At 60.4% G+C, this 13053-nt stretch overlaps 1 protein-coding gene across 1 annotated transcript in view; it reads left to right on the top strand.

Annotated features, from left to right (window-relative positions):
• The window catches only part of CELSR1 (cadherin EGF LAG seven-pass G-type receptor 1), a 137964-nt gene that overhangs the window by 86316 nt on the left and 38595 nt on the right, over nt 1–13053 (top strand). The window contains 4 exon segments of the mRNA XM_011284343.4: nt 7928–8085; nt 9124–9287; nt 9741–9866; nt 11343–11509. Coding sequence (XP_011282645.4) covers nt 7928–8085; nt 9124–9287; nt 9741–9866; nt 11343–11509 — 615 coding nt within the window.

Raw genomic sequence — 13053 nt, 5'->3', positions numbered from 1 at the left:
TGGAAAGGTGACCTGTGGCCTCTAAATCTGTGCATTCTAAGTGACCTGGTCATTGCCGAGAGCTGTCGTCCTTTCTCTCCTGGGAGGAGTGGGTTGAGCGCAGAGCCTGCGCATGGGCCCGGGTCCCCTTCTGCGTGTGCCCCAGCAGGCCCGGGTGTGTGGATCCCACGTGCGGAGTGACGTGAGCTTCTTATCTAGTGCCTTAAGGTTCCCCCCAGTTCGTGTCGAGCAAAGCCCTCAAGAGAAGGAACGTTACCCCAGCTTTTTAAGAAAGTGCTGTTTAAACTCCGGGGACCCCAATTTTAAGCCCTCTTATTTGTCATCGGAGAAAAGACCAGCCTCCGAGCGGATCTGCACAAACTCCCTGGCTCCCAGAAAACCTGGGGGGCCTGCTGGCCGAGCAGCGGGGGGACCTGCCCCCTGCCGGCAGGGACCGCAGCGGAGGCTCCCGGCCCCCTCACGGACCCCAAGAGCTTTTGTCTGGTGAAGGGTCGGGCTGGTGAGCGGCTGGCACCATGCCCCGTGGATCTTTTCCAGAACAAAAGTCATCCCCACGGAGATCAGGGGCCCTCAGGAGATGCCGATTTGTATAGAGTGCCGAGCACGCAGGCCGCCTTCCAGCCCTCGGCTCCCACGTTCCCCCGCGTGTTGTGCGTCCGTCAGAAACGCACAGGGTTCCTCTTCTACCTGTGGCCACAATCGTGCGTCAACTGGAGAGAAGACGCTGGTGTGATTTTTTTTTTTTTTTTTTTTTAATGAAACTCCAAAGCGAGCAGCAGATTCTGACGTTTGTTGGAAATCTCTTCTTCTTAACACTCCCCAAACAAGAGGAATCTGCTGGCACAGCCCAGCACGTTCTCGGAGAGCGAACAAAGGAAGGACCCCGGAGCTCTGGCCGCTCCGCGTTCAAGCCCTGGGGAAGAATCCGAGGCTTTCCCTGGAGATGCGTTCACGTGCAAGCTGTTGACTGCGCCTTTCTTCTTCAAAGGCGTGAAAAGAAGTTTGTGGGTTTTTTAAAACCGCAGGAAAACATACAGAAGCAAAAATACAGGGAGAACAGCCACTTGCGCGGTTTTCTGGCTTTTCTTCCATCCTCGCCCAGCAGCGCGGCAGCCGCGAACTCTGCGGAGCGCCCCCTTTGCGCCCGCGGTGGTGCCACGGCCTCCGCGTTCATTGTGCGTTTCGTCCCACGGGGGAGGCGCTGTTTTCACCCCTGCTTCGCAGAGGGGCCTGGCGGGCAAGACAGCCAGGTGACTTTCCCCAGTGGGGTCAGGATGCGAACTCGTCGGGGGCTGTGGACGCTGCTGTCCCGTGTCCCCCGCCGGCCTCAGGCCCTCCCAGCTGGGCCTCACGTTGGGGCAGCCAGGCCAGCTCCAGATACACTCTGCAGAGGGGTTCAGGTCCACTTCTCCGTTCTGTTCCCCAGTGACCCTAGAGCGGGTAGCTGAGAACTTTGCGGCTCTCCGGGAGGAGCTGCCCGGCTCGGACTGGTACGTAATCCACACCAGGTCACTAGCAGGTGAGGGAGTCAGGAGCGCCTGCCCCCTCCTCAGCCTCACTGTGGGCAGGAACTTGGCGGCCAGGAAGTGACCTGCCTGATGTCCCATCAGGCGTGCAGGCAGCCATTGGCTGCCCGTACCCTAGGGGGGGGATGCTGTGTCCCCAGGAATAGGTTTCCGGCATCTTTACGGAAAAAAAGCCCACGATGTCTGGGCTTTTTTGGTCCTTAATATATAGATATATATATTTTTTTAATTTTTTAATGTTTATGTTTGAGAGAGAGCATGAGTGGGGGAGGGGCAGAGAGAGAGAGACACAGAATCGGAAGCAGGCTTCAGGCTCTGAGATGTCAGCACAGAGCCCGATGTGGGGCTCGAACCCACAAACCGTGAGATGGTGACCTGAGCCGAAGTCGGACCCTCAACTGACTGAGCCACCAAGGCCCCCCTGTCTTTTTGTCCTTAATATTCAACTCAAGAAGTATACATTTTACAACTTAATTTTGGGAGAACTCGGAGTTTCGGCTGGCAATTTAGTCGACTTCTTAAAGCTGCTGAACGGGCCCCAGCCCCCCCCCCCCCCCCCCGATTGCCAGGGCAGATGAGGTGGAACAGGGGAGTGAGCCGTGGCTTCGGGGCCGCCTCCAGGCCCTGGGCCGCTCACACCGGCCCCACGAGGGGAGGCAGCCCGGTTCTCGGCAAACAAGCCGTTTTGTCCTCATGGAGACGCCGAAACGTGTGCTGAGGTCCGAAGACGCCTGGCCAGTTCTGCCACTTTGGGGAAGCTGGTCTAGTCAGTGTCGCTCTTGGGTTCCTCGCACGTTTCCGTGGCAGATCCGGGGCGCAGGTGAGTCCGCTCACTGTGCCTGAGACGTGGCCGCGCCCTGTCGTGGGATTCAGTACGAGTGGGCACGCGAGGTGACCGCGAGCGGCTGGAACGTCGGGGTGAAGCCGCCGGGTCCCTTAGCCTGTCCTTCCCACGTTCCCCCACTGCCCCTTTCCTGTGCACCGTTGCACGTGAATCCCTGTAGGCTGGCCAGCAGCACTGTCCTGGGGTCCACAGCTCCCGTGTGCAGGCCTGACCAGAGAGCAGGTGTCCTGGGAGGCGGTCCTGGCCCGCCTGGGGGGCAAGACCCAGTTCACACCCGCGTGTTACGGGCGGAGCTGAGGCTCGCGGTCTGGTGGTTGAGCGGAGTTCACGCAGAGCCCCGCGGGGAGGCTCCTGAGGAATTTGGTGTGGATCCTGGAAGCCTGGGCCGGTGGGGCTGTGTTCGGCAAGCCCTCCCGTCCGGTCTGAACCTCGCTGTGTTTGAGAAGCGACGGCGGGGTACGCGTTCGAGGCTGCGTTTTGACTTCTCGCGACGTTCCCGCAGTCCAGCCGCGTGTGAATTCTCTGGTGCAAACGTCGGTTGGTCGTTCCTGACACAGAGCGGGAATCCACTCCGTTCCCAAGCCTGGCCGCTCCAGGTATCTGGTTTCGAGGAGCCCCCGCGCCGCCTTCCCCTGCAGCCCACGTTTGAAACTGAACCCCACTCGCCTCCCCGATGAGGAATTGTTTGCAGCGGGTTAAAAGGCTGTAGAAACGTGAGCGCTTTGTAAGGACCAGACGCTTTTGTACACGCAGGCAAATCTCCACCGGCTGCTCTAGAGCATCTGGAAGGAAGCGTGGGGGAGGGTCTGCACCCAGCGCAGAAAATAAATTGAAGGGAAAGGAAGAGGGACAGGACCCTAAGTGGTGACTTCGGTTTGGGGGACGCCAGCCTTCGCCCAGCCTGTATCCAGCCCCTTTGGTTGTGAGAATCATTGCCACGAGGCGTCTCTATCTCCCGGGTGTTTTTCTTCTGTGCAAACGGGTGGCACACTTTTAACGATTCTTAGGAGTATCCGGGCCGTTCGTTTTGTCTTCTTTTGTCCCTGTGCGCCCTTCCGTGCGCACAGAGTCTCAGCGCGCTCTCCTCTGCCTGTGCCCGATCCCCGCGTCAGCGCCCCGGACGAGCGGCTCAGGCTGCTTTGTCTTTTTCAAACGCGACAGGTGGACACACAGAAGTAAGCCTGGTGCTTCCACGGCCCTCCGATTTCCTTCCCACTGGGGATTCTGTCGACGTGCCGGCCGCGCGGGAGGGGACGCGCGTTGTCTTCCCCGGGCGAGAACAGATGACCTGAGCCCAGATCAGATGCACCTGCTGCTGTCCCCACTTCTCCGTCCTGCCCCGTCACGGCTGCCTGTGCGGTGACGTGCACACGGCCCACCCCGACCGAGTGCTTTCCCTCTGTCACGCGTTTCCCTGCCGGTGACCGTCTCCGCAGGAAGGCCACGCGCTGTCATCCCCGCTTTAGAGACAGAAATGGGGATGGCGCTTCCCAGAGGTCGTCCAGGTAGAGAGTGGCCACGGGGGTCGAGGAGGGTGGAGGCCCGTCCAGAAAACTGGCTTTTTTTCTTGTTGAGATGAAACTCACATCACATAAAATGAACCGTTTTATTTTTTTGAAGTTTATTTTTGAGAGAGAGAGGGAGACACAGAATCCGAAGCAGGCTCCAGGCTCCAAGCTGTCAGCACAGAGCCCGACGCGGGGCTCGAACTCACGAACCGTGAGATCGTGACCTGAGCCGAAGCCCGATGCTCAACCGAATGGGCCACCCAGGCGCCCCCCAAAACGAACCGTTTTAAAGTGAACAACTCGGGGGGCGCCCGGGTGACTCAGTCGGTTGAGCGTCCGACTTCGGCTCAGGTCACCATCTCACGGTTTGTGGGTTCGAGCCCCACGTTGGGCTCTCTGCTCTCAGCACGGAGCCTGCTTCAGACCCTCTGTCCCCGTCTCTCTCTGCCCCTCTCCCCACTCATTTTCTGTCTCTCCTCTCTCTCTCTCAAAATGAAATACACTTTAAAAAGTAAACTAAAATAAAGAAAAGTAATAATAAAGTGAACAACTCTGTGGCACTTGGTGCATTCGCAACGTTGTGCAGCCCGCTGTCTCCGTCAAGATGGGAAATATCTTCGGCCCCCTGAAAGGAAACTCTGTACCCACCAGCGGTCTCTCCCACTTCCCCCCAGCCCCCGACCCCCCGTGCCTGCTTTCTGTCTATGGACTTGCCCCTTCTGGGCATCTCTTGGAAACGGAATCCTACAACAGGGGGCCTTGGCGGCTGCTTTCCCTCGGCATCACGTCCCGGAGGTTCATCCGGTCGGTGGCTGGTGTCAATTCTTTGTTCGTTTAAGGCTGAATCGAACTTCCGTGGAATGGAGAGGCCACGTTGTGATTATCCGTCCTTCTGTTGCCGGACGTTTGGGTTGTTTGTGCCTTTGTGCCCTCGTGAGCAGCACTACCGTGAACACCAGTGAGCGGGTTTTTGTGGGGGTCTCTGTTGTAAGTGTCTCGGGTCTGTCCCCAGCAGCGGGCGTTGCCAGGTCCTTTAACCTCTGTGTGTAAGTCGTGCGTCTCAAGTCCCCTGACTTACGGATTTCCTGTACGATGGCCGCCCCCCATGCTCTCTTGGTGTTCTCCCGCCGGGGCTGACCGTGCGGTGGCTGTCATCACGTGCGTTAAGCAGGCTGGCGGGCGTGTTAGGTCGCTGTCCCTCGTGCTGCGTGTTCTGGGGCAGCCTCGGGAGGGGCGGGATGGTGGGGTTCTCCCAGGCACTTCACTGTGTCTCCCCTGCTGGCCCTCTCAGTTCTTAATCTGAGAATGTGGGGTTCTGTGGCCGAAAGGGCCTTCGCTTCCGACCTGACGGCCCCTGGTCCGGGAGCAGGAATCGAGAAGCAGGTGTTGGACGATGTTTATCGGAAACTGTCTGTTCTCCTAAAAGTCACACTTGCTGCTTTGATGAAGTAACACCAGGTTTTGAAATCTCTCTTTTTTTTTAAGCTGATTTATTTATTTTGAGAGAGAGAGAGAGAGAGAGAGAGAGAGAGAGAACAAGAAGGGAGGGGCAGAGAGAGAGGGAGACACACGATCCCAAGCAGACTCCACGCTCAGCACAGACCCCAACGTGGGGCTTGATCCCATAAACCGTGAGATCATGATCCGAGCTGAGATCACGAGTCGGACGCTCAACCGCCTGAGCCCCCCCAGGCGCCCCTGAAGCCCGTCGTAAGGGTGGGCTGCTCTAAATACCAAGGTAGATTTTTGCAGGAGGTGGAGGGGGGAGTCTTTGCCTCGTTTTCCCACCCATCCCGCGTGGATCCTGGAGCTCTGAGCCGGTTTGCGGTTTTGCAAACAGGAGCTCTGCCTCATTAGAGCTTTGCAAGTGTAAATGCCATTTTCGTCTCCAGAGAAGTCTCCCGCCCATCCCCCCAAAATGCAGATTATACGTTAAAGATAACTCAGGGCCACACAGCCTGGGGACGGTTCTTCCCCAGGGATGGCAGCTAACACTTAAGCGTCCTATAATAGGCACTTGTGCCTGTTTTCCAAAGCGGGCTGCTGTAACTGAGCGAGCAAGCAGATTATTTTTTATACTCATCTGACTTGAATAACCGAAAGCGAAATCTTTAAGGATGGAGCTTATCAGGTCTCATGATCATCAACTGGCGTAAAAGAAACTGAAGAAGCTTATCCAGGAACTAGGATACCGGGTGGCACTAGATTTACCGAAGAAGGCTTTCCAGGAGACTCGTGTATCTCACCTAATGTCATTCTTGACGTCGCTGTAACATAGTGAGGACAGGTATTCTAATATTTGTATTTCTTAAAGACAGGGAAACTGAGGTTCAGTGACGGGCCTTGTGCAGTCAGATGGTTGGCCAAGAGGGAGTGGTAGGCTTCCCCGGCATCACCATGTACAGTGGTGCAGGCTGTGCACTGCCCAACTTGGGACGGGGTTGGGGGGGGCACCACCAGGGTGAACAGGGCACCCCCTGGCATCACACGGTGTGGCCACCCGGCTGAGCTCCTGTTACCGCAGCTTCTTTGTCCTGCCTTCTGGTCCACTGTCCCCCATCGGATGGATGCTTCTTTATTCCTCTGAAAGCCTGAAGATTTCTTTTGGCATCCACCGTGTCGTCGTTATTTTCCCATTAAGAGGTACGGAGGTGATTTAGTTAATCCTCTATTATGTTTACAGCTCCTCGTTTCCAATACTGTTGTAAAGAAATACAAGTTTGTATCGTCTTATAAACACAAGCGGGTCCCAGAACTCTCAAGTGGGGACACTGGGCCTGTTGGTTTTGGGGGTGATGGGAAGGATTGCTGGGGGCTGGAGAAGGCGTGTGTCTGTGGGGAGGAGGGAGCCGTGTGCCGACTGGGAGGCCTGGTGGCACTACGCGGACCACCAGCCACCCATCTGTCTGAGGGTTGGACAGACGGGGAAGGTTGCCTGGCCCAGCCCTCTAGCCACCTGCTATATTTCTGGAACTTTGAGACCTGCACACTCACGTTGTCAGGCTCCCGGCCTCGCGCTGGAAGGATGCCCGAGGGCTGTCTGGGTGGACGTGCTCAGTGTCCTTGAGGGACAGGCCAGGAGACCGGTGGGGGACGCCCAGGGACAGGGGCGGGGCTGGCTGGGTGTTACTGTCATTGGACACTAACCACAGCTTCCTTGAGAAGGGAACCTGCTTCTTCCAGAAGTGAGCCGGTTACCCCCCAGGTCACCAATTCCAGAGGAATTCTTGTAACCAGCCCTGGGTGGGGAGACTGTGTGTGAGGCCCGCAGGGACGGCCAAGGGGGGAGGCTTAGGAGGCAAGTGGGGCTTGGCCTTGGGGCATGAAGGGTGGTTGACTTTGGGGCCAGTAAAGGGCACGGGAGGGTCACTCCGGGACGAGGAGAGGCCCCTGGGCCCAGGAGTGACCGGGAGCACCCGGGGGTCCACGCTCCAGGAACATGGAGGGGTGAGCAGGAGCCCGCTCGGGAGGCGTGTGGCCGAGGCGTCCCAGGGCTTTGGCGTTGGCTCCTGTAGCAAAATACCACAAACTAGGTGGCTTAGGACAACACGGTAATGGAGGCCAGAAGGCCGCGGTCACCGTGTCCGCAGGGCCCAGCTCTGTCAGCGGGCACCAGGGGAGGGTCCCAGATCCCGGTGGTGCCGGGGAGCCCCTGTGCTCCTTGGCCTGCCGACGCAGCACTCTGTCTCTGCCTCCATTGCCACGTGGCGTCTCCCCGGGTGTGTCTGTCTCTGGGCCTGCCTTGCAAGGTCACCGGTCACATCGGATCAGGGTCCCCCCTGCTGTGGCGTGACCCTGCTTAGCTAATTACACCTGCAGACCGTTCATTTCCAAATAAGGGCACATTCAGAAGCTCTGGGAAGGACGTGAATTTCAGGGGTCCCCAGTACAACCGCTTTGGGGGAACTAATTTAAAACAAGGCCGTCCACACGTGGCCTGGCCACGTCCTCATCCCCTGCGGACGGGAGGCATGTGCTGGCGCTGGTGAGCCCACCGCAGGCGCTTGAAGGGGACACACTCATGCCTTCTGTGCTTCCTGTTCTCACAGCCCAACATCGGCCGCCTGGGCCTGCCCCACGGGCCATCTGGAGAGAAGGTGGCCGTGGTGACCGTGGACGACTGTGACACGGCCGTGGCTGTGCGCTTTGGCGGCCTCGTCGGGAACTACAGCTGCGCTGCCCAGGGCACACAGAGCGGCTCCAAGAAGTGAGCATCCCTGGGGCTTGGCGGGGGAGGCGCAGGCAGTCACCCCCTGTGACGGCTGCTCCCAGCAGGGTCGTCCAGGGCGGGACCCTGAGGCAGGGCACCTGGGGCCCCGCGGCCTGGCAGGCCCCGTCCAGGCTGGAGTCAGATTCCCTCCGCTCGTTTGGGGCACCTTCCCTCTGACACGTTAGAACCTTCTAGAATAAGTCCTCTCATCAGTTCTGCCGAAGTAATGGCCAGACCAACCCCGAATGGCCTGGCTTGTGACGGCTGGCTTGATGACCCCAGAGACTGTGGGATCGCTGGCCTCGATCCACCAGGCACGGGTCCCTGCGGTCCGGTGTTGGGTCAGTAAACCTCCCTCTGGTACGTCCCGGAGGTTTTCTGTGGATCATCCTAACTCGGAAGCCCAGACAGCCCTAAGGCCAGTTTTGTGATGCCGGCCCCACCAGCCAGAGCTTTGCTCCTTCCTAATTGCGTTGTGGTGGAGTATTCAAGAAGCTTTCGACGTCCACAGTTGGGAGGACCCGATCCCATGCCGGGCATGGGAATGAAATACGCCTGTTTCCCCCCACCCCACCCAGCTGTTCCCATTGTACCGAGAAGAAAGCTGTCGCCTGGAGACATTAGACCCCTTGCCCAAGGCCACCCCGCTGCTTGTGTGGAACCAGGGTTCTCGTGTGCTGTGACCTCTTTAAGGTCATCAGAGCCGGGGTGGGGGGAAGGGTAGTGCCACGATTTGGCATTGACTCGTGCCTGCTGGGCTGCGTGTTTGGCTTCGGCTGGCCCAGGCAGTGGGTGGGACTCCCGTTTGCCCGGCTTTGATGCAGGTTTGAGGAGTCTGAGGCACAGAGAGACGTGAAAGCCCGTGGTGGCCCCAGAACCGGGACCTGCCGTGTGTGGTCTGACCTGTGGGCTGCCCGCCTCCCCTCCTCCCCGTCCAGTTACGGACGTTCAAGTGGATGGGTGTGCCTGGCGGCCACCGGGATGTTACGGCAGCTTCAGGGCCCCCGACGCTGTCTCTCACCTTTGCCCCCGCAGGTCCCTGGATCTGACCGGCCCTCTGCTCCTGGGAGGCGTCCCCAACCTGCCCGAAGACTTCCCCGTGCACAACCGGCAGTTTGTGGGCTGCATGCGGAACCTGTCCGTGGACGGGAAGAACGTGGACATGGCCAGCTTCATTGCCAACAACGGCACCAGGGCAGGTGCGAACGACCGGCCGGGGCATTGGTGGCCTCCTGCACGTCCTGGGCAGTGACTTCTTCCTAGAGCTGACCACACCTGTGTGCAGCTAGCGGTGGGCCGTTAGGAGGGGGGCCCGGGCTCACGGATGTGCTGCTCTTGGGGCCTGGGCGTTTGGGGTGCCTGTGACACCTCCGGGCTGGGCAGGGCACTCGGTCCCCCGGTCTTGAGCATGTCACCAAGTGACCCGACGTCCCTGGACACGGGCAGGGCTTCCTGTACCATTCCGGGTCTGACCATCGGACTGCCACCAGAGGGTCCCGGTCTGTCCGCCTCCCCTCGGGGCTGCTGCTCACCGGGGGGTTGGCGTTGGGGGCACCGCGGGGTTGGCGTCGGGGGCAGTGACCGGTCCCCCCGAGGCACGATCCCTTCACGTCTCCCGCTCTGAGACCGTACCGCGTGCCCTGTGTCCTCAGGCTGTGACGCTCAGAGGAACTTCTGTGATCGGACGTGGTGTCAGAACGGGGGCACGTGCGTGAGCAGGTGGAACACGTATGTGTGCGAGTGCCCGCTGCGGTTCGGCGGAAAGAACTGTGAGCAAGGTAAGGGCCTGGCATCCGTGCCCGCCCGACCTCGGGGCCTCGGACGCGTCGCTGTCGGGTGACGGGGCTCACGCGGGCTGGCGCGGCCAGGGCCGCCGCCTCCGATGGCGTGTGCGTCCCCAGGCCTGGGCGCGGCGGGGAGAGACGGTGGGGATGGGGGGGGGGTGCAGGAAGCTTGGGCTGCAGGGGGGGCCCGGCCGCCGGTGGGACACACGCCCACACCCAGAGTTCCTGTTATGGAGGCCATGGGGCCCGGCCGGCCGTGGCTGTGCCAGCGTTGGATTTGTAAGAGCAGGAAACAGACGGGCCGGGGCCCGTGAGGCTGTGGTCCCCCAGAGGCAGCCACCAGCTGGCGTGCCCTGTGCTGTTGGCAGGTGCGCCCCACCTGGGGGAAGTTGCTCTGTGTGACAGCCGGGGTCTGGAGGACACGGGGCGGCTGGCCGGCACCCCGTTTGTGCAAGGGTAACGCACTGGATGGGGTGTTGATCCAGCTCCGTGGTCCCCCCCAAACATCTGGAGCCCTTGGTTGGCCAGCGGCCTTCCGACCTCTGTGCCCACGACCAGGAAGAGAGAAACAGTGGCCCGCATGCCTGGGCATCGGAGCCCCTCCCCCTCCCCCAGACACAGATGAGGGCTGGTTAGGCCACAGGGTCGACGTGTTTCTCCGGGAACACGTGTGTGGTATGCACCGCAGGCTCACGCCGTCCCACCGGGAGACCACCCTCCCCACAGCCCCGCCCCCGCCCCGCCCCAGCGGCTCCCCACACAGACCCGCCCCCGCCCCGCCCCATAGGCTCCCCACACAGCCCCGCCCCACCCCATGGGCTCCCCACACAGCCCCGCCCCCACCCCGTGGGCTCCCCGCACAGCCCCGCCCCTGCCCCGTCGGCGCCCCACCCAGTAGGTGTCACATAGGGCAGGGAGGTTGGGCTCACCGCGCCCCCCAGCACCCCATCTGCTGAGCCCAAGGATTCTGAGCCATGACATCCAGCCCGAGAGCCCCCCCATCATGCCCTGGCCAGGGCTGGGAACCCCCAAGCCCCAGCCTCACTCCCCGGGAAAGTGTCGCGTGCCCTACCGGGTGGGCTTCTGTAAGCCGTTGGCTCCTGTGCTCGGAGACCTAGAGATGGACGCCCGAGACTGGCCTTAGTTTTCGTTTGGTTGGTTCGTTTATTTTTGAGATACAGTGTGAGCAGGGGAGGGGCAGGGAGAGAGGGAGAGAGGAGAGCGCTGACAGCTGAGAGCCCGACGTGGGGCTCGAACCCACGAACCGTGAGAGCACCACCTGAGCGGAAGGTGGGCGTCCAGCTGACCCAGCCACCCAGGTGCCCCTGAGACTGGCCTTTGTATTGCAGTGAAAAAGGCCCAGAAATTTTTCCCTCCTCTCTCCCGGGAGCCCGTCCTGCCCCCCTGCAGCCGGCAACGGTTCTCAGAGGCTCGTCTGATACCTGGGGCCCCGCGTTTCTGTGTCCGCAGTCATGCCTCACCCCCAGCGCTTCAGCGGGGAGAGCGTCGTGTCCTGGAGCGACCTGGACATCACCATCTCCGTGCCCTGGTACCTGGGGCTCATGTTCCGGACCAGGAAGGAGGACGGCGTGCTGATGGCGGCCACCGCAGGCATGGCCTCCAGGCTGCGTCTCCAGGTGAGGGGGGACACGTCCCACCCCGGGCGAGCTGAGTGGGGCAGCCAGAGCCGCCCAGGCAGCACCCCCCCACCCCCAGGAAGCACGGGCTCCCCGCGCACGCAGGCAGGGAACCTCACCCCTGCGCCGCCTCCCTCCAGGGAACCTCACCCCTGCGCCGCCTCCCTCCAGGGAACCTCACCCCTGCGCCGCCTCCCTCCGCCCGCACCGGCCCGGCGGGGTCCCCAGAGTGAGGAAGAAAGGAAACACGAGCCTGCTTTCCCAGCCAGCCGCACAATCCCGCCATTCATGCCAGGGAAGAGCGCAGGGAATCCGGTGTGCAGCCACGATTCCCCCTGGGGGGATTGATTCCAGCACTTTCTTTTCTTCCATTATTCCTGAGACGGGGGGCGGGGCGCACGGGGCCGGCTGGACCCAGCAGCCCAGCTCCTCAGCTGCGAAACTCAGCCAAGGCGTGTTGTAGACAGCGGCTGTGGCCTGCGGGCATTTCGGAACTAGAGGGGACGCAAGCTGCACCTTCAGGTAGAGATGGGGGGCCCGGGGCTGGGGTGCCGCGTGCAGGTCTGCGCCCCCGCTCTGCCGGGGCTTTCCTTGACGTCCCCAACGCTGAGTCTCCTCCCGCGTGTGCTGTCTTTACCTTTTTGCAATTTGCTGTGTTGTCTATTTAAAAAAAAAATTTTTTTTTTAATGTTTATTTTTGAGACAGAGAGAGACAGAGCATGAACAGGGGAGGGGCAGAGAGAGAGGGAGACACAGAATCTGAAATGGGCTCCAGGCTCTGAGCTGTCAGCACAGAGCCCGACGCGGGGCTCGAACTCACGGACCGTGAGATCATGACCTGAGCCGAAGTCGGACGCTTAACCGACCAAGCCACCCTGGCGCCCCTGTGTTGTCTATTTTAAATGTCAGATAAGCAGAGTTCCTAAAAACCTTTTATTTTCTTTTTTTTTTAATGTTTATTCATTTCTGAAAGAGGGAGAGAACACAAGCGGGTAAGGACCAGACAGAGAGAGGGGGAGACACAGAATCTGAAGCAGGTTCCAGGCTCTGAGTTGTCAGCACAGAGCCCGACGCGGGGCTGGAACCCACGAACCGCGAGATCATGACCTGAGCCGAGGTCGGACACTTAGCCGACTGAACCACCCAGGTGCCCCTCCTAAAAACCTTTAAGAAATGGTTTAAACACACAGTATTCGTTAATTTCTGTGCCACAAAGAGCTCCCCCTGCATTCTCCCAGCTCCACAGAGATTTCACTTGGAAAACCAAGGAAAGTTATTGCCGTTTGTGGAAGTCACCCAGCGGCCCTGTCAGGCTGCCTTTGTGCCTCTGGCCCAGTGTCCTGGTGGCCGGAGGGAGGGGCTCTCACCCTCGACGCCAGCCTGCGGTTTTGCGATATTCGAGGGCCCAGGAGACCCTGCCACCCGGGGAGCCTGGGTACGGGCCTGCTCTCTCTCGGCTCCTGGTGCCTTCTGTCTACAGTGACGGGGGGAACAGAAGGTTCTTGAGTAAACCCTCCACCTCCGAGCCCCTCGGCCAGGGGGCC

The sequence above is a fragment of the Felis catus genome, chromosome B4 (assembly GCF_018350175.1).
Source record: "Felis catus isolate Fca126 chromosome B4, F.catus_Fca126_mat1.0, whole genome shotgun sequence".
In the NCBI taxonomy this organism is placed as follows: Eukaryota; Metazoa; Chordata; class Mammalia; order Carnivora; family Felidae; genus Felis; species Felis catus.
Note: the sequence above shows the minus strand (reverse complement) of the source record. Positions and strands in the feature narration are given on the sequence as shown.